General features: G+C 38.1%; 2 protein-coding genes across 7 annotated transcripts in view; one reads left to right on the forward strand and one right to left on the reverse strand.

Moving 5' to 3' along the window:
• Window positions 1-456: 456 nt before the first annotated feature.
• Window positions 457-27,663, reverse strand: LOC137442435 (interleukin-5 receptor subunit alpha-like). 6 transcript variants are annotated; one of them, XM_068141208.1, is made up of 11 exons: window positions 27,577-27,663; window positions 23,580-23,775; window positions 23,091-23,245; window positions 22,809-22,956; window positions 22,108-22,216; window positions 21,835-22,022; window positions 16,892-17,028; window positions 13,179-13,254; window positions 10,142-10,229; window positions 8,389-8,482; window positions 457-4,727 (listed from the first exon to the last, which is right to left on the reverse strand). In XM_068141208.1, exons 2-11 carry the CDS (start codon window positions 23,680-23,682, stop codon window positions 4,386-4,388), a joined length of 1,440 nt encoding a protein of 479 aa, XP_067997309.1. In that variant the 5' UTR covers window positions 23,683-23,775; window positions 27,577-27,663; the 3' UTR covers window positions 457-4,385. The 6 variants fall into 6 exon arrangements, with proteins under 6 accessions (XP_067997309.1, XP_067997343.1, XP_067997304.1 ...); XM_068141242.1 differs by having other exon boundaries at window positions 457-1,015; window positions 8,392-8,482; window positions 13,179-13,323; XM_068141203.1 differs by having other exon boundaries at window positions 13,179-13,323.
• Window positions 23,217-27,930, forward strand: part of LOC137442459 (granulocyte-macrophage colony-stimulating factor receptor subunit alpha-like) — a 46,633-nt gene continuing 41,919 nt past the window's right edge. The window contains exon 1 of the mRNA XM_068141274.1: window positions 23,217-23,259. The gene's annotated coding sequence lies outside the window, so the exon portion shown is untranslated. The remainder of the gene's footprint in view (window positions 23,260-27,930) is intronic.

The raw sequence follows: 27,930 nt of genomic DNA on the forward strand, positions 1-27,930 counted from the left end.
AAGATATACTGGGTTACTAAATCAATCATCACCATGGCCTGATAATCACTGTATTTTCACTAACTTAATCATCCAAACTGTGCTGCCTTTACAGTAAATATTCCTCTGCTAGTACAACTAACTCATGGCTCTACATCTTGGAGGGAAACAACCTCTTACTCACCAGTGAGGCAACCCTGGCACCTTGGTGTTCCCACAAAGCCCAGAAGTGCCCCAATTTCTACTGTTTGGAAATTGGTTTCCTTATCATTTTTAGTACAAATCACTGTGCTATGAATGTGAAAGAAGATGAGCAACATTAGTTTCTCAAATATGTTACCCTGAAGCCTCTTAATACAAAATTACCATGAAAAACCTTCTCACCTGACATCCTTTCCCTTTAGCATTCACTTGCCACCAATCTAAAGAAATCCAAAATAAATGCTGCATATTCTATTATTTTATTCTTTATTGGTCTGCATGAAGAAATAAGTTCAGAGATGTAAAGATACAAATAGTTTACAGATTTTATATAACTTCATACTTCACAGACTCTTCAGTCAAGTAGGGCAGGTTTTACAGTCTACAGTACATGCATCACTGTACCTTTTTATTAAATGTCCAAAAGAGATTAAGGATAAAGCTTTTCCATCCCATGTCTTTTAATCTTTTTTTTTTGTCTATAAAAAAATATGCTGCGATTCAAGATGCTACTGAAATTATGTGTCACTGAAAGTCCTAGCAAATAAAGTTTCCTCACATTGAAACAGCGAAGATTAACTGGATGACTTTATGAAACCACCCAGTTCTGAAGTTTTCTGGGTTTAGATGTTATCTGAAGAGCATGACTTGCTGTTTTCCTGAAGACAGAAGTCATACTCTTATTTTCAACATTAGCAGTACAACCATTAGTCCCTCAGTTTGGAAACTCATATGATGCCTCAGTGATTCCACCAATTGCTCTAAAAGTATGGGTGTAGTTGATGAGTTGAAAGACTTAGACCATTTTCTCTCTAATAGTGCTGGCAGCTGGTACCTAGGGAAGAAATTAAGAAAAGGGCAAATGTATTCTTTCTGTGTCATGTGATTTATGAGTGGAAGAACTCATGACCCAGAAGAGTTGATTTTGTATCTAGGACCTTTTTGGTTGGTTATTTTTTTCATGGTTTTGTCCAAGTACCTTTTGATCTTACTTAGATTTTCAACACTCTGTGGCATGCAGCATTATAGTTTAAAAATCAGAAAAATGTTTCCCTTTGTTTTTAAACAAAATCAGTGATGAAATGTGTATTTGTTAGCTATTGTGGTCTAGAATGTTTACATAATCACTGTATCTCTTGTTTTGTCCATTGGTCAAGAAAACAAACAACATCCATAAGTGAAAACAAGCATTAAAATGCAATTTTTCATGTGTATGAATGCAAAGTGGCAGGATCCAAATTAATTTTGTGAGGTAATGAAAACATAATCATGCTGTCATATCACCTAGACTACTAATTATTTCATTCTTTTCCTTCACTTCCACCTTTTCTTTCCTTCCTTATTAATGTCTAGCTTTGCTGTGCATTATGAATGTATTCTTTTTTATGCTTACATGTTTTGAACTTACTTCAACCGCATGACTGTGGTTGTTTACAAGTTTTTACAAAATGAGAGGCTGGTAATAGGAATACTGTGTAAAGCTATAGTAATTTTGATTCAGAGATGTTGGCTGCTTTGCTGTGTCTATGTTACTCCAAATATTTTCCTGAACTAAATATCAAAATGATATTCTTCATGTGTCCAACAGTTAGGGGTTGGACAGGCTCCAGATTTTAGAAGAAGCAGAAGAATGGCAAAAGAATTTCTATGCAATTAGCATTCAAAGTTGTCACATGGATTTTTTTTTTAAGTTCACTGAAAATATGCTGCAACTTGTGTGTTCTGATGAGATGCAGTAATACAGCTCTTAGTATAACCCAGTGCTGCACCAGACACCAAAGCATTTTCATCTTCTCAATGTCATCTTTATCTCACTGTATAAGAGATATTTGGTTCCTTTAGATATAAGTAGATCAAGTTGTACCATTCAGCTAGCATTGGATATTCAAATGTCAGCTGATAACATGTACAGGAGTAATGGAGAAATACAGACATGATGCTAAGAACACAAGATGCATCATACACTTGGCCCTGAGGAACATTAGTACCTTTTGCCACACAGACAGCATTTTCTTGTCCATGTTCCTTTCACACGCATACATGTACCCCCCCCATTTGCACACTCTTTCTTAATCTGTTTGATACACTTCACTGTGATGAAGCTTACTACACTACACAATTCTGTGCAAATTAGATGCTTCTGTTGTGCAGCCTCTCTGCCTGGTAGTGCAAATAATAGACTTGTGAAATCAGATTTTAGCCCAATTACAGCAGCCAAATAATGGCTGTTTCTGATCAGAGCTGCTGTTACTGGTTTAATAATGTTGGTCTGAAACATGACAAAATATGAACTGTCATTTCTTCAAATGTGCTGGAAAAGCTCCCAAATGCAACAGCTACACCTGATAAGCCATTGTTTGGCCAAAGCATCTCCTTTCACCTGAGTAGGTAAGAACCAGAATATCCAGATCAAGAGAAACATGTTTTATCAATGTAGGCATCTAATCTCAGCCTAATCCTCTAGGGTCTAATGAGAAGTAGATGGGCATAACCAGGAAGAAGAGTCATCCTGTCCTGGATGCCTTAAAGGTTGGAACAATGTATATGCTGGAGGTCTTCTCTCAATACCCCAGGGCCCTGATCAGCTCTGCTTGAAAGGACACGTAGCTTTGAGGAATCTACAATTAGAGGAGATAGATCCTGTGTTTAATAAAGGGTAGGTCCTCAAGATAGAAAGGGAGACAGGCTTCTGTCAATGGTTGACCTGCCCTGAGCTAAACCAACTTGAAAACCATTGGAATCATTCTCATTAGAAGCAGATTGGTTGTACGATAGATGGCAGTAATGGACAATCTGATCAGCTGGTGTAGAGTCCCAAGTCTGAGAATGTTTTGCTGATTCCCTTTGCCTTTTTGTAATTATTCTCCTCTCAAAACAAAGAGAAAGGGTTGTTGTGCCTTCGGAAGCTACAGTAAGGTATGCCTCTTTATCTGTTTAGTCACTGATGTTCAGGGAAAAATGCTATATGCACACAGTAAGGTGTCTTCAGAACCTGCTCTTCTCCAAGCTGAACAACTCCAACTCTCTCAGCCTTTCTTAGAGGAGAGGTGTCCCAGACTTCTGGTCATTCTTGTGGCCCTCCTCTGGAGCTGTTATAAAAGGTCCATGTCTCTCTTGAAGGAGGGATCCCAGAGATGGGTGCAGTACTCCAGATAGGGGCTCACCAGAGCAAGAGTAGAGGGTCAGAATCACCTTGCTCGATCTCCTGCACATGCTTCTTTTGATGCAGCCCCAGGAAACAGCTATCCTTCCAGGCTTTGAACGAACATTGCCACCTTGTGTCCAGCTTTTCATCCACCAGTACCCCAAAGTCTTTCTCTGTAGAGCTACTCTCAATGCTTTTGTTCCTCAGCCTGTGTTAACACAAAGGGTTGTCCCATACCAGGTGCAGGACCTTGCCCCTAGCCTTTTTGAACCTCATGGTGTTCACACAGACCCACTTCTAGAACTTGTCTGGGTCCCCCAGGATGGCATTTTGTTGCTCAGGGTCATCTATAAATTTGCTGAGTATTTTGTATACACTCAAGGTTTTATTGCCATACTAAAGATGATACAGTTTTGCCTATGGATAATTATATTACTGTGTGTGCATAAACTGCCCATTGAATAATAAGGCTAAGGTTGGTGTAGAATAATTTTCTTATTTTAAGGAAAAAATACATAATTTTGTAAGCAATTTGGTCAAGTGTGTCTTGGAAGGGTCCACATACTTTTTTTTTAATTTAATTATTATCAATTTTCATTTAAGGATTAATTTTCTGTGCAGCTGACATTACTTTCATTTTATGTGGTATGTCTCTAGAGACTGTGATATCTATGTGTGCAAACTGTGTATTTTGACCAAAATTGAGGCCATTTGTAAGCAAAGCAATTTTAAACTAAAAGAATTATTTTATTTTCATGTAAAATAATACAATTTCTTTAATCTGTAAGTTCTTTGTCTTATTTTGAATCCTGGCACTGGTTTTGGGCTTGGGCACTGCAAGCCAAAACTGTATAAAATACATCTATATAAAATATATTTCAGGGAACTATATGCTACTCACTTTGGTCTGATTTCAGATGGAGTCTGGTTTCCAGATGTGTTTGGTCAATATGCAGTACTTCTCTACACCACTTAGATCACATATATTCTGATTGTTTCATTATACTAGTGCTGTATTCTCACCAAAAAAAGGAATGTGTAAGTTCATGACACTTGTTTTCTAAATGCACTCTGTAATGATTTTAAACTGAAGTATTAACTGTTGCCTCAGCCTTTTTCTCAAGAAAACCTGCCTGGACCACGGATGATGGGATACACTGCTTTGTTTACCCACAGGAAGAGTGTATGACCATCCAAGAGAAAAATTAGTATGCTGGTTGCAGGTTTTACTATCTGCGCTCAAGACAGACAAAGGAGACATTCCAAGAGTTGTTATTACTGAAACTTGATTAAGTATCTGATATCTATGATTTACCTTCTCTCTAGTGATTTGAGTGGGCATCAGGCTGAGAAGTATGGAGGGAAGTGCACTTATGTTCAAAGGTAAGGTCATCATTGCCTTCTGTAAAAAATAGAATGTAATATGAAAAGTTACACTACCTAGTAAAGTTGATTGTTTATCCTGAGGTCATGAACTTGGTCTTATGGTAAAGTCAATGATAGTCCTTTTCCTATTCTGACATTTCCATCTCAGGCTTTTGAGATCTAACCAGACATTCTTAGTATTAAAGGAGAAAAAGCACAATCCTCTCTGCGGTTGTGAGGGAGGAATTTTGCCAAAAAAGAAAGCATATACAGATGAATCAAACTATGTACAGAAATGTGTCTAATAAATTGAGTGCTTCAAAAGAACAAATGAAAGTTATATATTTTCCTCTGCAATAATGCAAAATATGTTATTTCAAGTGTAATCAAATATTCAACAGTATTATTTTGAACATTTGAGGATTTTACCAGTATTGAAAACAAGACTTTTTAGGTAGCTTAAAAAAAAAAAAAAAGACTCCAGAATTATCTTCCTTGCAAAATGAAGTTCTTATATTCCTTCACATGTAGTCAAAGAAACCCTATCTCTGTCTCAGAAAACTGGCATGGCATAACAACACCTTATGGAAATGTCAAGAATGATTTTTTTCAAAGGAAAAATAAATACTAATAGTTGGTCAGTTCTGAACTTTAACTTCTCTGATTTATACTTGTTTTTTTTTAAAAATCATGCAACAGCTGAAAACTTTGGGATTTTTATCTGGTCTGAATTTTAATCCTTTTACTAACTGAAAGGAATAAATTCATGCAATTAAAACACCGTATGTCTTCACACATGTCTGTCTTTCTGGCTGGCGTCTGTTTACACAATGAGATGCCTCAGAAAGTGATTTTTTTTCTTGGAGCTTCAGAGAACCTTTGTGAGCTTCTGCTGTTGTTTCCAGAATCATTCATTGCTTCCATCCCTTCTCACAACCAGTTCAATCAGATGTTGAACAGCTAATGTGAGATTTGTATGAACAGTCTTCGAAAGCATTGGTCTGTCAGACAGTACTTCAGAGCTATTGCAGCATTATGAAACAGCAACTTTAATGACATTTTAACCCAAGTGGACCTCAATATTAAATCACATTGTTTGAGATGCTGTAATTTTACAGGCATGAAGATCAGTAGCACTTAAGAGACAAACTTCAAGACACTGCTTTACCTTTGTGATCCAAAGCTCATTTTAAGAGAGCTCAAAGTACTCCAAATTATTTGGTTCAGACAAACTGCAGTATCAGCCATACTTAGATCTGGCAGATTATTTTCTGCCTCACAGAAAGGTAACTGTTGCATGCAGATTTTAAAAGTATATCATTCCCACAGGTCTTCTAATTCAGATTCCTTCAAACACTTCTGTTGTGGAACCACCTCATTTTCATTCTCTTCTGGTATTCCCATAGTAAACTCTGAGAGCATCTCTGTTTGCATTGACATTTGTTTCTGTTGGATAAAAATTATGTTATGCACAATGTCTGCATTTGATTCTGAATTTCGCTATAAGCATGATAGTTATGTGGTGTATCTGGTTAGTACAGGCTGGTTACACTATGTAACTGGAATACTGAGTTCATAAGTTATTTGTTCTGAGCCATAATGCCATAATTTTGTCGCTCATTACCCTCCAGGGTGACATGAGTATGTACCTCAGGTTTACATCCAAGTCATGTCTAGCTTTCAGATGTTATTTTTATTTTTTGGATAAACTAGATTATCTCAACATCATTATCCACAGTCATCTTAACTCTTACATGATGTTCAAAGACAGTTTCTTTCCTATTTCATCTGCCACAATATTGCAGATGCTGATATATTCCATATGTTTTATTCAATTTGTTTTTCCTAGAAGTGCCATCTCAGCCACTTGTAATCATCTGGACAGTAATTACACAGCCATGCTGAGTTCTTTCTGTCAAAGGTGTTCCAGTGTTTGTAACAGTTTGGGGACAGAAATCTCTTCTTTCCCTGTTAGTAACATTATTTTATTTTTTTTAACTGATTGTGGATTACTGTGACTTTTTTTGTATATACAGAATTAAAAGACTCCTAAATAACAGTGTGTGCTGCTCTGGGAAGAAGGTAGATACAGAATACAATTCTGATGGTGGCTATATAATCTTTCCATTCTGCCAATTCTATTAGTATTATTAATTTTCACACCATTAATGGTGAAAAGGGCACCAAAGGATTTTTGCACAGAAAATATAGGGGTCAAAGTTTGTTAATTTTGGCCAGAAATGTCATAGAAATTACATTGAATCTTGAGAATAAAAGACTTGGATGCAATCCAAAGGACCTGGGCTTTTTTTTTTCCAAGAAGATGACTGTAAAGAAGAGAAGCATAGATTGCTCTTGGGAGTCAACCCAAAGCTTATGGAATGAACTGCAGGTGAAAGTTCTAAACACTTCCATCTTGTCATTTGTAATATGATTGTGTATCACAGTTTTTCTGTGAATTTGTCTTTAAGAAGGTAAAATAAACTAAAACAACCTAAGCCTCTTGCCTCACCATTCAAATTGTGATTCATGAATTGAGACAGTATATGGTTTCTGTCAATTTGCAGTCACATGGGTATATTTTTACAGAAAACAATGCATATATTTTTCCCCTGAGAGAGAAGATACCATAACAGCTCACACTGGCCATCGTTGGTTACATTGCTGAATGTACTACTAGAAGATATTCTGATACTGTAATGTAAGTATAATAATTAAATAGGATAGACACAAATTAATAGAAATCTTGCAGAGGCTATGAACAAATGTTTTGAGCACAAAAGATGGAGAAAATACTCATTACAGTTTTGTATTCAGCAATGATTCCCTCTCAAAATAAAACAAAACAAATACTGAAAAACAAAAAGCAAGCAAACAAAAAACCCACAAAACCCAATAATTTGAGCACAATTGCATCTTCTCATCACATGTTGCAGGAGAACCTGGTAAGAGGCAATCTTACCATGTCTGCCAGAGCAAAGTTCACTGTGTAGCTTCACCAGAATTATAGGGATCTAGATCATTGCCTGACTAGTGCATTTTTTCCACTAACTCACACAATGACAGACAGTGATTAGCCACAAAATATTGCCAATATTTATTTTCTGGTTTTCCCAGTTGACTAAAGACTTGTAATTTGCCATGACATAAGTTAGCATATAATCTTAACAGCACATCAGCTTTTCCAAAGTAGACATTGTACCTAATTTTCTCCTGCAATAGGTGAACAGATAGGGTAGGTTGTGTAGGTTTTGTTGTGGCCATTGGAAAGCCTCCTCTTATTTGCTATAAGAATGTGTACACGTTTACTACAATATAGCCAATGATTTGCAGCTCTTTCTTTGATAACTTGCCCACGTGCTTATACATGCAATATCTCACAATTTACTGTTCTACAGGGAGTCAGAGTGATTGCTCCTTAAACTGTTGACCCACTGGGTGTGAAACACTTTGAGGCATACCAGGAATTATGCTCCCTTGAGGATTTTCTCCATCCTGTCTACTGAGATCACTATCCTGTAAGCTCCACAAGCTTCCTATTCTCTCTGGCTTCAGTACAAATACTGTACATATTTTTTTCAATTTTTTTCTTAAAAAATGATCTGCTGCTCCAAATATAATGTTTTACCAAAAAAAAAAAAAAAGGCAAGTAATATCATATGTGCCAATGTAGTGAGAGAAAACAGACAGACACATACTACCTGATGGTGAGTCTCATCTGCGGCTAACCAAGTTTTGATATTATCTGAAGGATGTGGAACAGGCATAGTTATAAATTTCAGGCATCTATACCTAGAAGAGAGTGAGACAGACACGCAACTATTAACCGTCTGCAGGAACAGAGATAGTGTTGGATGATAAGTTGGACTCAATAATCTCGAAGATCTTTTCCAACCTGGTTAATTCTATTCTATTCTATTCTATTCTATTCTATTCTATTCTATTCTATTCTATTCTATTCTATTCTATTCTATTCTATTCTATTCTATTCTATTCTATCAGTGATCAATGCTTTGTAGTAGCTATGCCAGCAAAATGCCAGCTACCATTTCTAAAGCCATTCTACCCTTTTTTCTTTCGGTGCAAAATTTTTCTCAATGATTTTCCCAGTTCTTCTTCAACCTTACTGGCTTTTTAGCCTATCAGAGATTTAAAATAATGGTATGGATAGTCACAAACATGTGATTTCCAAGCAAGGAGAGGGCTTGTAGCATGCTACTATTCCTATATTTTAAAAAATTACTCCTACATGTCCTTTTAATAATTAAAAGTATTGCCTATAAAGTGCGATAACCAGAGAAAGAAATATCAGATGACAAGAAGCAAGCACAACATCAGAAATATCTTTTAACTTGTCTGCTGAGGTCTAGCAGAATTCAAGTCTGGGACTGAATGGTGTCTGTGCAGAGCCATGGAAACATTTTGATTCATCACAAAGGATTATCCATTGGGTTTGAGTACTATGTAAATTTTCTGCTGAAAAGTTCTATTGCTCTCTTGAGGCCAGAGTCACTCCTCATTATCTGAGCCAAATGTTGTTTTGTGTTTAGATGCAGATGGCTTTTAATTACATACTTTGTTTGCCCCAGAGGAAACTTCTTATTTTGTATTTTTGCATTAGTTCTTTCCGTAGTTCCTTGAGTCTTTACTGAAAGACAGAGCACACGATAACTTATTTTATCCTAATGAGGAATACTATGTAGTCAGTAATTAAATAATCAATTTACTTTTAACAGAGGTGCCATTTACATACTGCATTTTCCAAATATTGAGGCATCTTAAACTACCATCCTATTCTGAACAAGTTTACTTTTCATTTCAAGAAATCCTTCTCTGCCATGTTAATAGGAAAGCTATGTAGTCAGGCAGAAAAGTAGTGTAATGGAGGCAGTTACCCACATTAACTGTTGGTGGGTATAGGATCAGGGCTATTACTTTACTGTGCTAATAGTACAGAAAAGCAAATTCCTTCCGTCAGCTTGACTTTCTTTTTTTATTTATTTCTTGTAAACTGTCCATCTTAGAATAAATGCCTGCTTTTGGTAACACCCAGGGATTACGAAATGGCATGATTAATCTTCCTTGGTCCTGAAAGCAGAATCTGCAAAAGCATGGGGTAAAGCCAGACTGCTTGTAGTAAGGCAGCAGTCAGAGAAGAAAAAAAAATGTATTTAGAGTGGCAGAAAGACATCTGAGAGTAAGATGTGAGACTGGAGCTCCAGGGACTGCAATGGGAGCTGTGAGATGACAGTGAGTATCTTACACTAGGTATAAACACCTAGCACTTCTTTGTTAGAGCAACAGTCAGAAATGCACAAGTAACAGCTTCTTGTAAACATCATTTATCTGAGAAGATTTGTGTTTGAATTTAATCCATTGTATGATTTGTTTACCCTCACCCTGACCTCTCTTCCACCAGAAATTTTTACTACCTTCCAGAATGTACACTACCTTTTACATACACATGTCAGAAAACCTCCAAGGAAAATCAGGAGACAAAACGACGTGAGGCTTAGCAGCATCATGTCCACTGTCTTTTCTTAAAAAGAAGAAGGAAAAGTAATGTTAATAGTGTGGGAAAGGGTAGTTCACAAATGTATTAGTTATATTTTGACTTACAAATATTGTACTATTCCTGAACTGACACAGATGTCTAGGAAATTTCCTGCAGTTCTTCAGGGAGACAGGAGCTTCTGACTTCTGCGCTGTTCCTTCCTCCTCCTCAATTTTGTTGCCCTTTTGATCCAACACTTTCTTTTGTTTCCTCTGCTCAAGTAGACTCTATCCCTTCCTTTTGTTGGATTTTAGCTCGCCTATGCTGGGCATGACCTGCCACTATATATAGTGCTCCAGTCTTGATTCCTCTACTTACCCAACCCTCTGCCTACCTGCTATTAGCACTCCTGCACTCTCCCAGCTGCTTCTGGATTCCTGCTGTTGCTACCTCCCATCTTCGTACCTCTGCTGCCACTGCCTCCTCACCCCTTCACAGCTGTAACTGGTTTAAAGTAAAATGAAAATAAAAGCTTTTTGTCAAACAAAACACTCTCTTTGACTGAAGAGGCAACATTTGTTTTTCATTGTATTTACCTTCTTAAACCTTGCTAGGCATAGTACTAAAGAATCCCCAGCAATATATATTTGTACCGTTCAACAAACACTAGGTCTTTTTACCTTGCATTCCTTCCTCCCAAATACCCCAAATACCAAATATTAATGTCTTCAGCTGACTCAAAAAAATATTTCTGGAAAATTTTATTATTTGCTTAATACTTAATTTTAGAGCCATAACAAGTTTGGATTGCTTTGAACTAAGTATTTTGAAGAAAGCCATCAGAAATAGATCTTAAAATGTTAATATAGTCCAAGGGCAGTTAAACAGTCAGTTTAGGATCAATCTAGATCAAGTTCAGAGAAGAAAATAATTTAACAAAAGTTCCTTATTTGAACTCCTCTGTAGTTTAAGTCCAGGATATTTTCAGTTTCTACATTTATTTTTTTTTTTCTCCAAATTTTAGTATTTTTTTTTTGCTCCTGCTGGCCACACTGGCATCCTGGCCTGTATCAGGAACAGTGTGGCCAGCAGGAGCAGGGAGGTCATTCTGCCCCTGTACACTGCACTGGTTAGGCCACACCTTGAGTCCTGTGTCCAGTTCTGGGCCCCTCAGTTTAGGAAGGATGTTGACTTGCTGGAATGAGTCCAGAGAAGGGCAACGAAGTTGGTGAGGGGTTTGGAGCACAAGCCCTATGAGGAGAGACTGAAGGAGCTGGGGTTGCTTAACCTGGAGAAGAGGAGGCTCAAGGGAGTACTTCTTGCCATCTACGACTATCTGAAGGGTGTCTGTAGTCAGGTGGGGGTTGGTCTCTTCTCCCAGGCAAGCAGCACCAGAACAAGAGGACACAGTCTCAAGCTGCACCAGGGGATGTTCAGACTGGATGTTAGGAAGAAATTCTACACAGAGAGAGTGCCCATTGGAATGTGCTGCCTGGGGAGGTGATGGAGTCACCATCGTTGGAGGTGTTTAGGAGGAGACTTGATGGGGTGCTTGGTTGCATGGTTTAGTTGATTAGGTGGTGTTGGATGATGGATTGGACACAATGATATTGAAGGTCACTTCCAAACTGGATTACTCTATTCTAATCTATATAAACCCAAGAAAAAAATATCACAAACTTCTGCCAAAACTGTGCATAATAACCTTTACATTCTGCTTGAATACAAAACTATTCTTAGTTCACCTGAAGATGAGAAAGTTGTTTTTCAAGAGGAGGGCACAAAAAGGATAGTCTGAACAATCTCTGAACTGTGTAGTAGAAATTCATATGTTTAAGGTAATTCTTCTGCATCATTCTGCTAACCACATATCACAAACACATCTGGGAGAAGAGGAAGCAGTGGTCTTTACATCAGCCAAACCACAAAGAGGTTTGCTTCTCTTAAGGAAGAAAGAGAAGCACACATATTTTTTTAGGTAGGCTATTTTTCAGTGAGCTTTCCTTCAGAAGCAAATGCTTAAACTTAGTCACAGAAAACAGGACTTTGAAACAAAAACAAGTGGCTTGGTTTGCAAAATTGTAGAACACTTCTGAACTACTATTAACTTCAAAGCAATCTATGAATGCTCAGCAGCTCTAAAAATTAGACCAATTATTTCAAGTTTCTCTATATAAATAAAGCTGATTAAACATTTCTTATTTTAGCACAAAGTTTCTATACTAAACAGCTCAGTTTGATTTAAATTGTGAGGTTTTTTCAAAGGCATATGCTAATTTCAATGGAGGCTGCACATGTTTCCCATGAGAAAATTAACAAATTCTTTTCATGTCAAAGAAACATTTCAGAACAAATATTTTAGTTATGTTTTGAATTATGTTATTTCATTTTGATGTTTCAGCTTTTTTTAATGGAAGTTGAAATACCTCTTAAAAATGCATTCTTAAATAAATGTAGCACATTTCCTAGGCAAAATGTTGGAATGCTACATAGAAACAAACAAAAAGCAGGTCATTGCAGACTTCTTCAAGACTCCCAGTACAAAAAAAGAATTGTCATAGTCCAAAATAAAAGTTCCAAATAGTCCGGGACAGATGACTGTTCAATTCCATTTTCTTCTACTGGCAAGAGATTGGCAGAAAGCAAGTAAGTTTATGTTGCTCCACCAGGAAAAGCCCCATTGTCTTTGGACATGTCTGATCTCCAGCTGCTAACCATTACTGTTTTCTAAAGGCCATCAAGAATCAAATATAATTTACCTTAGGAGAACAGCCATGTGTTAGACTGCCTCAGGACCAAGGAAGTACAATTCATTAGACCAAGGACTGCCTTTCCCTACAGCATCTAGAGCTATGTGAGCCTCATGTGTTCCATGGACCTATAAGCACTGTTATGGCACAGTAGTACAGCAAGGTAAAACAGAAGTAACTATGTTGAATGGTCATAACATATATAATAATAAAGGTTATTAATAATAAATACATGAAAACTTACCAACAGGAATAAACACTGGTTCACTCCATTCACTCCAAATCTTGTTTCTCATGCATGTATCTTTCTTTACCCTCACCTGCGTGGCACATTTTTTTGCTGGCTTATGAAATGGATACTCATATGTCTCTGCAGTGACATCTACAATCTATCGAGACGGGTTTAGGTGGTTATTTTAGGTGATTTCACATTGCAGTTCAAACATATATAAATCTAGAGATGTCAAATACTACTACTTGCATCTCTAACCTCATAGGAAGAGATTTTCAGAACAAATGTTTATATCCAGACACAGTCTGACTTTTACCTGGCATGTGTTAAAACTCAGGACTGAAAACAAAGGAGAGAGTGGAACTGATAAGATGGAAGGATGTATCAACTGTACTAGGACAGGAAGAATTTTAAACCACCAGATCTCCTTTCATTTTTCATCAAACCAAGTGTATGGTGAATAGAGTAACTATGAAATGGCAAGTTTCAAGGTTTGGTAGTGAATTCTGATCTATATTTGCTTGTCTAGTAGAGCAAAATGCTGCATTTTTCAGCAGACTGGTAGTGAGGGATGCCAGCTGTTTTTGTGACTATCTTGAAACATTGTCAATTGTGCCTATAAAAGAAACCACATTGTTTCAAAAGATCAAGCCCACACAAGCAGGTTCAGAGTTTAGAACAGAAATCTCAAAAACATTCACTTTTGAAAACTGTAGTCAGCCTCTGTAAATATAGAAAAATAAGAATCTAAGAAGGAACAAAAAAAAAAAAGGCAGAAAAATATGAAGATGTTTCAAAGAAGTAGAAAATATGCATCTTCGGACATAGAGGGACCTAGAATCCTTGCACCTTTGCTGCCTATACATTAATTCCTTAGTTTGTGTTGGTACATTTGACATCTACTTCCTAGTCGTAGGATTTTCTCATTACTGAATTTTGGCTTGCTGATTTCAAATTTACTTTAGATTTCAAATTTTAATCTTGTTTCCTACAGTACTTGCTAATCCTTCCCAACTTCCAGCTTCCATCAGACTTAGCTTTGAAGCCCCAAAACAGATAGCTTTCGAGAATGTGAAGCAATTGAAGGAAGCACAAACCACATAGAGCAATAAATCGCTAAGGCCTGGGACACTGTGACAGAAAAAGGAGATAAAGTGATAAGGGCTGACGAAGTGAGCATGATTCAGAACCAGAAAGGTCAAACTGACCCTAACAGCCTTGTCCAGTCAGTAAAACTAAGCCAGGCACACCGGGAATTGACCACCAAGAAGATCGTCAAAAGAGATGTCCCTGCCCACGCTCCGCCTACACCACGCCTCTTATGAATATGTATGCAAAGATATGATTATGTATGTGATCTGATGCAATACCACATCCAAAACTGTATAAAAGACATGCTTTTGTTACGGGAAAGGCAGAAATCCATTTAGTGATTTCTCCAACGCGTTGCTAATAAAATACCTCCTGTCTATCTGACTTAAACTGAGTCTCTTAGGCAGTTATTCTTGCCTTTTGGGGCAAAATTCGGCATCAGCTTCTTGTGTTTAAGATTTATCAATCTTTATCAGGGTATTATTATTTGAGTGCATAAATATTCAACAAGTCATCTCTTCAGGTGTTCAGAATAAATAAATATAGACATGTATATTTTAGTCATTGTACTATTCATTGTTCTTCAACAACTATCTACAAGCTTGTCTATGGATACCCTAATACCTCAACTCATTAAGCCTTCATGACAGCAATTAAGCCCTTGCTTTGATCACAGAATAGAATTTCAGTGTTGCTCCATCATTATTCTCCCTCCTTTGTCTGCTATAATACTGCTACGGTTTTCTTCCCAAATTTTGTTGCTCCTCCTGCCCTCCCCATTATTTTGTGCATCTTGGTAACTACCATTTTAATCATTGCTAGCTTTAACAGCGGTACTCCTCAAATCTACCTTAAAGGTCCCCCTCACTTAGCTGGTGCTTTAATACATCTTTTGTTGTTGTTGTTGCAGCTGCCTCCCTCCTGCTTTCCCAAATAATTTTGTCTGTATAAAAAAAAAAAAGAAAAGAAGAAAAAAACAAAACAAACAACACCAAGCCTTGATTTTCCATTGCTGTAGGTGTTTCTTTACTTTTATCCTCCAATTATTTCTCTTTGCTTTCCTCTCCTATATTTATATTCCACAGATGTGTACAAACGAGAGGAGAAGATATGTGAGACAAGGAAAATAAAACAGGCTTACTCTGTTTAAGTAAGGATGTTGGACTGCTTTACATGTTTGACATTTCCTTTCAGATACTGGAAGTTGTTAGGAAGTTGGAAACAAGGGCTGCAGTGGCTATGTTGGACATTATGGATTTCAGGATCTCCTTGGGCACATCCCAGGCCTGCAGTAGGAGGGATTCCCTTTCTCCGGGCCCACCCCACTTCCCCTTCCCTTGCTCTGAGTGTTGAAACAGGAAAAACCTGTGCTGTTATGGGCAGAAAGGGGCCAGAAGGGCTGCTTATTCCTCTGCTCCTCTGCTCCTTCTTCCTTTACTGATACAAGTTTCATGGATGGACTGGAACAAGCCCCTAGATGTCTCTGGCAAAGGTTTTGGAGTACTGCACTTGGGAATGGTTTAGGGAATTATACTTATTTGCAGATGTGGCCTAGAAAGAGGCTAAGAGTCTACCCACTGGAAAAAGCCAAAAAGGATTGGGAAGCTTTGGCATGTCCATGTACAGACCTAAACTCTTTTGCATGTGTTGAAATGAGGGAATGTGGGAAGGGTTAGATTTGTTCCAGATACTGTCTGTCATTGTTAGTATTTCATCTGAATTAACAAACCCTGCTGAAGATGATATTATGCAAACAATTATATGTCTACCTTATCGCACTTCTCTCTTCTACTTCTAATAAAAAAGTGAATACATATTAGTTTTGTAATTATTTCAGGGTTTAATTGTGTTTCAAACATTTGCAGCCAGTTTAGACAAGCCTTAGATAAGCCTTGGAGTGCCCAGAGGTGTGTATTAGTTGAGAATTAAGTTCTTAAAAACCACCAAAACACAGCTTCAAAGACAGCTTAAACAAAACCATCAAAGATGCAGAAAATGCACGTTCCAAATACACATCATGTTCTGAATTAAATAGTTGGCTTTTCACTCTTTGGGAACTCAAGTAAAAATTTTCATGGAAGCTTTTTGCTCTTACTTCTGGGTAATTTAAAAATGCCATCAGGTATCATTAAGTCACCACATAGCATAACCTAAACTCTAACACTGTTCTATTTCTTACTGGTAAGACTAAGAGCAACTGCTAATACACCATGAAAGACTTTTAAATACACATAATGTATCCAAACAACAGGAGTGACTCTTTGATTGATGTTTGTAGGCATAACAAGGGCAGGGTCTACATCTTAAAAAACACTTTGGAAGCAGCTTCTGAAGTTCTCTTTGTATCAATACTTTGTATATATATAAAAATATAGGTTTTGATATTAAATATCAATAACCTGTGTGGTACTAATGTAAATTTAAAATTAAGTAAAATGAAAAAAAAAAAACAACCAACCAACCAATCCACTTCAATGCAAGGGCAATGTAATACTTCATAAAATATATTGATTTTTCCACTTTTGACCAGAAAGACAAGAAAAGTTGGATTCTCCATGGAAGACCTTGAAATTTATCTGCAAAGTTTCTTTGAATTTTAATTCTGCAAAATTCATTACCAAAAAGCTGATTACCTTACGGTCTGTCATTTTCACTTGGTACAGAAAACAGTTGTTTCTTGCAGACCCAATGGTAGGCGGGGGTTTCCAGTGAATTTTAATACTTCTGCTTTCAAGAGAAACTGAGACATTGATAGGTGGGTTTAGTTTCTCTGAAAAAAAAGAACACAGAGTGACCTTTTATACCTCATGATCTTTCTCATATTTATGCAGGGTGCCAGTCCTTAAAATACAGATTACAGTTTTGGAGTTTGACACACCCAAAGAAGGCATTCAGTGAGTGACACACTTCCTTTAAAAGTGCTAATCAGTAAGCGGCATCCATTTCTGTCTCAAAATAAAGAGACAGTCTTTTCTGTCACATATCTTTCCAAGGAAGGTAGCGAAGGTGGGCAGGAGGAGCAATCCCCTTGAGTTCACTCTCCAGAGTCTGTGTGGATGTCATAAAGACCTCTGAGCTGCTATAGGCTTCTTGCCATACAAGATACATGTTTCTTCTGGCATACCCCAGAAGCCATCAGTCCTTGAAGCTGTTTTCCTTGCTCTAGATGCTGTGGCTGTATGACTGTTTCACAAGTGTATGTATGTGTGTGTCATACTGGGTTTCATTTTTGGCTTGTCTTTTTCCTTCCTCTCCTTTAGAAGCTTCCTCTCTTCAAGCAATGTTCCCATAAATTCAGCAAAAGCATTTATCCCAGGGCTTGTAAAATTGTTAGCTTCTGCCTGTCCTCAAGGCTGTTGGGAATGACCAACATCTGCCTTGAGGGTAGAGGCACGCCATGAGCTACAAAATGTGAGGATATTTTAGACTGAAATGTTATTTCTGGAGTATCTCTTTCCTCTGTGAGTATACCAAGAGTAGGAAACAATATTATTTTTTCACCTTTTTGTCATCTGTCATCTGGAAATTCCTTTAGCACACACACACAGAGCCAGACATTTAAAAAAAAAAAAAAAAAAAAAAAAAAGGGGGTTTTGGGCTGCCAAATGTACATGTGATGCATAAGTTCCATTTGTCAGACCATATGTCATGCGACTAGAAGCAAGTTTGTATTGCAGGGGCTGGTCAGCTGCAGCAGAACGGTGAATATCCGGGATCTCCAGGACCATGAAAGAGCTAGGGCTAAACCCAGATGGAGGCTTTCCTGTTTAAGAGGGGGAGTGCAGATTCAAATGACACTATTTCATATGTGTGACATGAAGGGTACTTTTTCAGGAGGAGGAAGACAACATTGGCTTGCACATGGGAGTAACTCCACTATTTTCAGCATGAAAATCATCCCATTCAAGCACACTTGGATTTTTCTGTGCCCCACCCAAGCCTGGCAATGAGTTTTTGGGGCAAATTGAGCTGCAGGATTGGTGCCTGCTGCTAAGACAGGAGGGGAATCTGTTGGCTGAACCAATTGTGATGGACATGCATCTCTGATGAGGGTTAAAAATTAATAAGACACAAACAGAAGAATGGCAGGGAGCGCTAATAGTCTGGCCTCTGCAATGAGAAGGCAGTGGCCACTCTTATTTGGGAGAGGAGATCAAGCAGATGGAGAGAGTAGCAAGGAAGGGACAGACTGTTCCCTCCTGCTTATCTCTCTGCTCACTCCCTGTGTTCCCTGGGGAGGATGCCTCTGAGACACCCTATCTGGGAGTAGGGGGGTTGAGGTGGGAGAAGGTGTGAAATTGCCAACCTGAGGCTGGGAGAGCTCTTAGGAGGTTGTCAGGCAAGTTAGAGAAGTTCAGGCATCACCTCTGAACATTATCTGAAAGCTTTTGTTGCTGTGTGAAGCATTTGGTCTTAAGACTCTACCATGGCAGCAATCATCTCTGGAGTCTGTGGGTGGGATCACACTCAGGCAGACAGTCGGGAAGTGAGCATTTTCCCAGTCAAATATGAAAACATCTAATACAGTCCTGCAGGTTGCTTTTTCTCCCTCTTTCTTTCTTCCTATCTTTCTTCTTTTCTTTTCTTTTCTCTTCTTTTCTTTTCTTTTCTTTTCTTTTCTTTTCTTTTCTTTTTTCTTTTCTTTTCTTTTCTTTTCTTTTCTTTTCTTTTCTTTTCTTTTCTTTTCTTTTCTTTTCTTTTCTTTTCTTTTCTTTTCTTTTCTTTTCTTTTCTTTTCTTTTCTTTTCTTTTCTTTTCTTTTCTTTTCTTTTCTTTTCTTTTCTTTTCTTTTCTTTTCTCTTTTCTTTTCTTTCCTTTCCTTTTCTTTTCTTTCCTTTTCTTTTCTTTACTTTTCTCTTTTCTTTTATTTTTTCTTTTCTTTTCTTTTTTCCTTTCTTTTATTTTTTATTTTCTTTTTTTCCCTTTCTTTTCTTTTCTTTTCTTTTTTCTTTTCTTTTCTTTTCTTTTCTTTTCTTTTCTTTTCTTTTCTTTTCTTTTCTTTTCTTTTCTTTTCTTTTCTTTTCTTTTCTTTCTGATTTTCTTTAAACTGTTCTATTTTGTTAAAAAAAAAGGTATCTTGCTTATTGATAGCTCTGACTGCAGTGTAAATTTTTAGGTAAAGTAAATCATGCATAGTATCATAGTATCAGTCAGGGTTGGAAGGGACCACAAGAATCATCTAGTTTCAACCCCCCTGCCATGGGCAGGCACACCCCACACTAGATCAGGCTGGCCAGAGCCTCAACCAGCCTGGGCTTAAACACCTCCAGGGACGGGGCCTCGACCACCTCCCTGGACAACCCATTCCAGGGTTTCACTACTCTCATGGTGAAGAACCTCTTCCTCACATCTAGCCTGAATCTCCCCACCTCTAGCTTCATTCCATTCCCCCTAGTCCTATCACTACCTGAGATCCTGAGAAGTCCTTCCCCAGCCTTCCTGTAGGCCCCCTTCAGATACTGGAAGGCCACAATTAGGTCACCTGGGAGCCTTCTCTTCTGCAGACTGAACAGCCCCAACTCCTTCAGTCTGTCTTCATAGGAGAGGTGCTCCAGCCCTCTGATCATCCTTGTGGCCCTTCTCTGGACACGTTTCAGCACCTCCACATCCCTCTTGTAATAGGGGCTCCAGAACTGGACACAGTACTCCAGGTGGGGTCTCACCAGGGCTGAGTAGAGGGGGAGGATCACCTCCCTCGACCTGCTAGCCACACTTCTCCTGATACAGCCCAGGATCTGATTGGCATTAGAATACAACAAATGAGATCTAATGCTGAATAAACTTTGATAGTTTTGAATGAGTTTTTGCTATCCCCTGAGTAATGACTGAAGGGATTCCCATATTATAGGTCTGGAATATGATCCATATGTTCACGATCTAAAAGGTATTTGAACCTGTGGTCAGTGTTAAGACTCAGGTGAATTTCTTACCCATGAGATCAAGTCAAACTTCCCAAAGAAGAAAGGAAATTAATTTTGCATAATCATTCAAAACTCTTGATAATTAAAAACAACAGAAAATAGCATCAAGAAAAAATAGAAATGTTACTAATATTTGAGAACATTCATATTTGTAAATTCAGCTATGAATGAGACTTCGATTTATGTTCCTTTTTAAGTCATATTTTCTTCAACATTATAAAAAATACAGAAAAGAAAAAAAATGAAGAGGGGTATAATGTTTTTCAGATTGAATTTTCTCACACTAATCTATCCATATTTTAAAATGTCAATTATAGATAAACAATTATATTTCCTTTGAGCCATAATCTGATTTCATAGTATCATAGTATCAGTCAGGGTTGGAAGGGACCACAAGGATCATCTAGTTTCAACCCCCCTGCCATAGACAGGGACATCCCACGGCTGGCCAGAGCCTCATCCAGCCTGCTCTTAAACACCTCCAGGGATGGGGCCTCAACCACCTCCCTGGACAACCCATTCCAGGGTTTCACCACTCTCATGGGGAAGAACTTCCTCCTCACATCTAGCCTGAATCTCCCCACCTCCAGCTTCATTCCATTCCCCCTAGTCCTATCACTACCTGAGATCCTGAGAAGTCCTTCCCCAGCCTTCCTGTAGACCCTCTTCAGATACTGGAAGGCCACAATTAGGTCACCTCGGAGCCTTCTCTTCTGCAGACTGAACAGCCCCAACTCCTTCAGTCTGTCCTCATAGGAGAGGTGCTCCAGCCCTCTGATCATCCTTGTGGCCCTTCTCTGGACACATTCCAGCACCCCCACATCTCTCTTGTAATAGGGGCTCCAGAACTGGACACAGTACTCCAGGTAGGGTCTCACCAGAGCTGAGTAGAGGGGAAGGATCACCTCCCTTGACCTGCTGGCCACACTTCTCCTGATGCAGCCCAGGATCTGATTGGCTTTGTGAGCTGCAAGTGCACACTGAGAGCTCATGTTGAGCTTCTTGTCCACCAGCACCCCCAAGTCTCTCTCCTCAGGGTTGCTTTCCAGCCACTCACTGCCCAGCCTGGATTTGTGCCTGGGATTGCCTCGACCCAGATGCAGGACCCTGCACTTGCTCTTGTTGAACCTCATGAGGTTGGCTTGTGCCCACCTCTCCAGCCTGACAAGGTCCCTCTGGATGGCCTCCCTTCCCTCCAGCGTGTCTGCTGCACCGCACAGCTTGGTGTCATCAGCAAACTTGCTGAGGGTGCACTCAGTGCCACTGTCCATGTCACCCACAAAGATGTTGAACAAGACAGGTCCCAGGACTGATCCCTGAGGGACTCCGCTTGTCACTGGCCTCCACTGGGACATGGACCCATTGACATCCACTCTTTGGGTGCAGCCATCAAGCCAGTTCCTTATCCATGTAGTGGTCCACCCATCAAACCCGTGTGTCACCAGCTTGGAGACCAGGATGTGGTGCGGGACAGTGTCGAAGGCTTTGGTCAGGTCCAGGTTTAACTTGTGTGCAAAGTTCCCAGACAGATGAATGCATAAAAACTTAGAATTAATATCCTGAGTTGGTCACCATTTTCTTTTCACTTTCATTCTTTTTCAGACCTAATAATAATAAATTATTTCTTCATAATAGGTAATAATGGACAATACCTACCTATTGTCTGGGGTGTAAAAGCTTTGTAATAAGCCAGTCTTCTTGAATTATTTCTCAGATCTCTTACAGTAATATTTACATTAATTTTTTTTGATGGTTGAAAATATTTTTCTTTCATGTGGCATCCAATATTTTTCTTCCTTGTGTTTTTTATGTACTGCTGGCATTCAAAATCTTTCCCTACATGTCTGTGTGAAACAATAATGAGTCTTGTAAATCAATGACTTAGGTACAAAAACAGGGCTTCATACTTATTTTGCAAAAAATCCTTACCTGTACCAAAAAAAGATCTGAATATCTTCAGGAGCTTCTGCTTTAATATACCAGGAGCAATTTAAAAAAGAAATATTATATATGATGCATGAAAGATTCCAAATATATACTGAAACACAGAAAGAGGAAAAAAAGGAAGGCCAATGTTTGTTTTACATGCATTTTTCTTATAACAAAACGGTAGTTGCCTTTACTATTCCATTGCATAACTTATTTCTAGAAGCTTGAATAGCAGTAAGAATAAATGTGCCTTTTGGCTTTTTAGAAAATGACAAGCAAGAAGCACACATGCTGCTAGCACCAAACCCTTATTAACTCACTTAAAGAAAAAAATGTCCAGAGTAGTAGCTGAAAAGTTCTGCTCTTTTAATATTTCCTGAAAGCAGGAGATGCAGAAGGCAAGCTTTAAGAGACATGAGTTTCTAGGGAGTATGGAGAGAGTGGAGAGTATGGAGAAAGGTCATTCTGAGACCTTGCTCAGCAGAGTTAGAATTTTCTGAATCTAAACATATCAAATAAAGACAAGAATTTTGCAGTATTCCAAGGTGTTTTGTGTCATCATTATGAATCCATCAAACAAAGAAACAAACGACCCATATCATAAGATAATAATGAGCTCTTAGAAATTATATGTCTCCAAGTAAAACAGGACATTATCATGAATGCTTGAATGCCTTAACAACATATATGAAATAGCTGACCTGGAGGTGCCTCGTAAGTAAATTCTGTCCAGTCACTCTCCTGAATTAAGTCTCCTGTTTCTTTTGCAAAAAGTTGTGTTTTAACTTTAGCATTAAACCCAGAATGTAACTCCACATGTATTGTTTTTGTCTTCTCCTGCAGTCTCTCCTAAAAGGAGGAAGAAGAAATTGCATGAAGATAGACCATACTAAGTATTGAAATGGAAATTATGCAAATTCATCTACTGAATGAAGTCATATATAATTTCACTTTAAACTATATGTAACCATTTAACAACTTACTTTCCTTTTGTGACTGGTATTGAAGAATTTATAACTCAAAATATACTTCACCATGTACTTCTCAGTTTCTTCTTTTGTCAGGTTATTGTTCCAGGACAGAATGACTCCTGACTCATGCTTGGTAATCCACAGAACATTACGTAGACGAAGTGCATCTGAAATTACAATGGTAAGGCCCACCACTGTACACACAAAGAATTTGGCTCTCAGCAAGGCTTGCACACCCCATAGCTTTCTCAGGAGCTCTGTTCTTATATGGAACAAGTGGTTTCTCAGCTTGGTTGAATATGACTAACTTCAGCATTAGGGTTCATGTTCACTGATCTGCAGTTCCCAAAATGTTAGGTGATTCACTTTTACCTGTCTTAGGCAACTATTCTAGTGCAGGACTCTGTACATCTCCATGGCTCGTAGAACGTGTCTTGACCACAAGTTCAGGTTAAGTATCTGGGATGGTTAGCACAGAATGAACTGTTACTTAACACTTACCCACCACAGCTTGTTGTTGGATTGCCAGGCTAGTGGAAAATAGTGTCTTATGATGGAAAAAACTTAATAACACCATGACAGGAACAATTGTAACATGAGCCATTGCAAACGCTGTGAGCCAGAGATCTCAATAAAGACTCTTTAGTTCCAAGTTTGGTTGAAAAAGCCATTAGAACATGATGTTTTCATTTTGCATCTGTAAAATAATAATATTAAACAGTCACTTCACCACTGAAGTTATTTTCAAAGTAAATCTGAAATCACATAGGAGTCCTGTGGATCAGAACCTTCTATTCCCAGGATGTTTGTATTTAAGACCAATGTCAGGACCAAAGAAGATATGTGCCATACGGGCATGACCATAGATACAACACTGCTGCTAACAGAAGCAGACAGTTTGGGTAAGAGCTACCTAACATAACTTTGGCTAAATACAAAAGCAGCAGATGTATCTCTATGAGTTATCTAGCTTCTAGTGGTGCTTCTAGTGGCACTTCTAAGTTGTGATTCATATTACCTGTTTTAGTTACCTGCTTTAGAAGGATATGAACTCTAACTATTTGAGGAGAGGTGGATCTTGTCGTTTGTAAAAGTTAATATCAGCAAGAGTGCATATCAAAGGTTTAGTAAATTTGAGATGCAGTGAGGAAATAAATTCTGCACTGACCAAAGTTGGTTTTAGAAAGACATAATTGCTGTTTCTCTGATAGCTTAGTATTCACTCAAATTTTACTTTAATGTAAAGCAACTTCTGAGACCTCTGAGTTCTCCACAGAATTCATATGATTCTGCATTTAGGTCACAAATTAACTGATATATCTTTACTGTGATTGTTTTCAATATTAAGTCCTTTGGCATATTCTATGTATAATATTCAGGGATGAGGAAAAGAACACTTGAAGCCATATCAGAATGTCCACAGTACTTTGACCAACAAGTGGCGATGGCAATACAGATGAAAATATGTGAATGTTCAGCACATCCCAAAAATCTGCAATCAGGTTGTCAGGAAGGAAAAAACTACACATACATGTGCACTTATACAAATGTGCATATGTACTAACTAATTTATAAAGCCATTTGGCACAATGTGCTCAACAAGAAGTCATTTAATGAATGCTATTATTGTTTATGAAGTTCTGTAAAAAGTCATAGTAAAATGTTTTAAGGCAGAAATCCTTTATTCTGTTACTAATCTCAGCTGTAGCAACAACAGCAGCTGTAGTGTAAGTGCCACACCATGCTCACAGACAACAACAAAGTGAGTAAATTCTCCTTCATGGTGTGCCCAGGACAGAAGACAATTGTAACTACCAGGAGAGGTAGGAGTTAAGCTGTGCTACTGGATTACTACTACGTGTGATGAGAAAAAAAAAGGGGGGGGGGGGGGGGGGGAAGGAAAAAAAAACCCCTCAGTGAAAATATAAAATGAAAACAGGGACCTTTCAAAGGGCTTATAAATCTAACATGTAATGGTTGTAAAAGGCTCATCCATTCCCATAAGATGAAGCAATCAAAAATAGTCCTAAAACCATGTACATACTTTATGAAAATTAATAGAAGGAGGAAAGTGATGGACAACACTAAGCAGATTAAAATACTTGTGTCTAACAATATGACTTTTATGGAAAACACAAGTCAGAAGGGGATCTGAAACAGGAAAAGGAACAAAATAAATCATAAAGTAGCAAAAAATTTTGGTGTCAGAAACAAAAATGTTAACCATCTGTGTGGTAATAGAAATGCATTCAGTTGGAGAGAGGAAATACAGAAACAGAATAGGAAGAGTTTTAAAGTAAGTCTGAATAAACTTAGAGTAAAACAAGCAACCTGAGCCAAAGACAGGTATATCAGGAGACATCATTGATGTTTTGCAGAGGTGACTTGTTCCTAGAACTATCATTTCTACAGTATTGAGAGGGTCTTCAGAGAGTGTGCAAGGAGTGGCTTGTTCTCATAGGTGCTTTGATGGTAAGCAGTGTCAGTAAGCTGAGTACAGGACTAGGCAAATTCATTAAAAACAGGTACATGAAAAGCTGCTAAAAAGAGACAGGTGTACCCTCTAATGTCTCTAATTCAGAAGCTGTAGATGATGAGGAGTATTGGGAGAATGGGTTGGAGAAGGTGGCCTGTTGCAGAGGGAATAGCAGACAGACAGATGAGCTGACTTCATGGGTATTTCTTATGTTTATAAGCAATTAACTAAACCATAGAAAACAGTGACAATAACTAACATAAGGACAACCAACATGAGCAGGAGGGAATGAAAAGCCATCCATACATAAAAGGCTTTCAACTCACAGCTTCTCAAAGAATACATACTTCTATTTGTGCCAGCAGAGATGGGCAGAAAGGCAGAATATTTCTTCTCAGACACACATAGACACGACTGCCTGACAAATGCTTTTGATAAAGGCTTTCTGTTCCTTTTGTCTCTGTAGCCAAATATACTTACAGACAATCCAGTTAAACTAAATTGTCTCAAGAATCTAAATAATCTAAAAAAAATTATAAAACTACCACACAAACAAAAATTATTGCTTTCCAAAGACTGTGCTGTCACTCAATTTTTCAGTTTGCTTGGGTTTAGGGGTGTGTTTTTTTGTTTGTGTTTTGTTTGATTGTTTGTTTTTAAGAAGGAAAGTATTCTTAATATTTTAAAGCAGTGATACATGTCTGTTTCACTTTGGTTTTGATCTTACATTTATCCCCTTGTTTTCATTGTTGAACTCGAACTACAACAAATATCTGGTTTACAATAGTGGGTTGCTGGATTAAGAGAAAGGGTAAAGAACATAAGAGCAGCTGGCAGCCCATAGTGCCAGTGCAGCTGCAGATTGTAAGGATTTGTGAAAAACCCACCTGGTAAATCTGGGAAGCAGACAGTCAGGGCAAGAAAAACGAAAGTAGCAAAACTAACCTTCACAAAATTCAATAGCTGCTACTTGTAGTGTGGTGAGAATGAACCACTTAATTTAAAAATTCAAGAGACATGAGAATTTCCTGAGGTGTAGATCTGTTCACTGTCCATGTGTCTGTGGTAGTTTAAGGCTATGCCTTCCAAAATTTTTCACAGATCTTGAACAGCAAGTGGTAAAATGTAAATAAATTGCTATTGGGTGTAAAAAAGAAAAATAATGATAATTCTGAACAATCCCCTTGGAAAGATAAGGGACTTAAATTACTTGTACAAAACCAATTTCTCTCTCTTTTCACTTCTTTGGCTCTGGCTGATGCTTCTTCTGGCTTTACTGACCTTGACTGCACTGCTTTGTTGTGACTGGTATTAACTACTTCTCTCTGCTTTTCTTTACTCTTGTCCCTTTGTGTACAGTGGAGTAGGGAAGGAGGCAGGAAGGAATAAGATGTTGCAGCTCCCCTGGTCTTTGGCCAGGGGGAGTTCCTGTGCTGTTTATTAATTGTAAATACCTGTATAAATTGTCAATACTGTGTATTTTGTACATATTCATTGCATTTCATTGTAGATTGCAGTTTTCCTTGTAAATACAGCTCCATTTGTTTCCAACTGAGCTGGTCTGGCAAATTTAATGGGGGAGGGGGAGAGGAATTGTAATGCACCACAGTGTCTAAACATACTAATTTTTTGAACATTTGTGGGGCTGATATTGTATATACCTATATACAAAAGTTAGCGTTTTAAGAAACAGAATTTTAAAATATTTTCTTGGCAAAAATATAACAAAATCATCCCAAAAGATTATTTCATGTGCTCTTGAAGAATGTATTATGCCTAATTTAGAGGGTAAGTCCTATCAATGCACAAGTATTGGCTCTAACACACAGTCCTATCTAGGGGCAATTAGTATGACTGTCTGATTAAGACTACCTGAAAGTTATGATTCATTTAAGACTGTTTATTCATATTTTTCAAAGCACCCATATATGACAGCAGGAACTGATTAAGCAATGATGAAATAAACAATATAGGTCAAATGCAAAGTCTGAGCAGCTGAGGAGTCAAGTTTTCAAAGCTTACCTTCATTTCAATACTTGTTAAATCCTGGATACCTGTGCATAATTTGGGCTGTGAAGCAGGAGAGATCAACACCGAGGAATGTCTCAAGACTATAGTCTTAAACAAATGAGAAACAGATTCAAGATACTTCCCTTTTTGCAGGACAACCCCTCAGAAAAGCCCATTACCTGTGCCACTTCCCATTGTGGGACCAAAGTGCACCTCTGTATGCATGAACACTAACTGGAACCTCACTACAAGAAGGTCACTGAGCTGGTGGAGCAACAGAGCTGGTGAATGGTCTAGAAATTGAGTCTTATGAGGAGTTGTACAGTGAACTGGGATTTTTTGGTCTAGAGAACAGGAAGCTGAAGG

Source organism: Melanerpes formicivorus, unplaced genomic scaffold (genome assembly GCF_026170545.1).
Source record: "Melanerpes formicivorus ecotype bairdi unplaced genomic scaffold, bMelFor1.0.p_v2 SCAF_1, whole genome shotgun sequence".
Taxonomy (NCBI): Eukaryota; Metazoa; Chordata; class Aves; order Piciformes; family Picidae; genus Melanerpes; species Melanerpes formicivorus.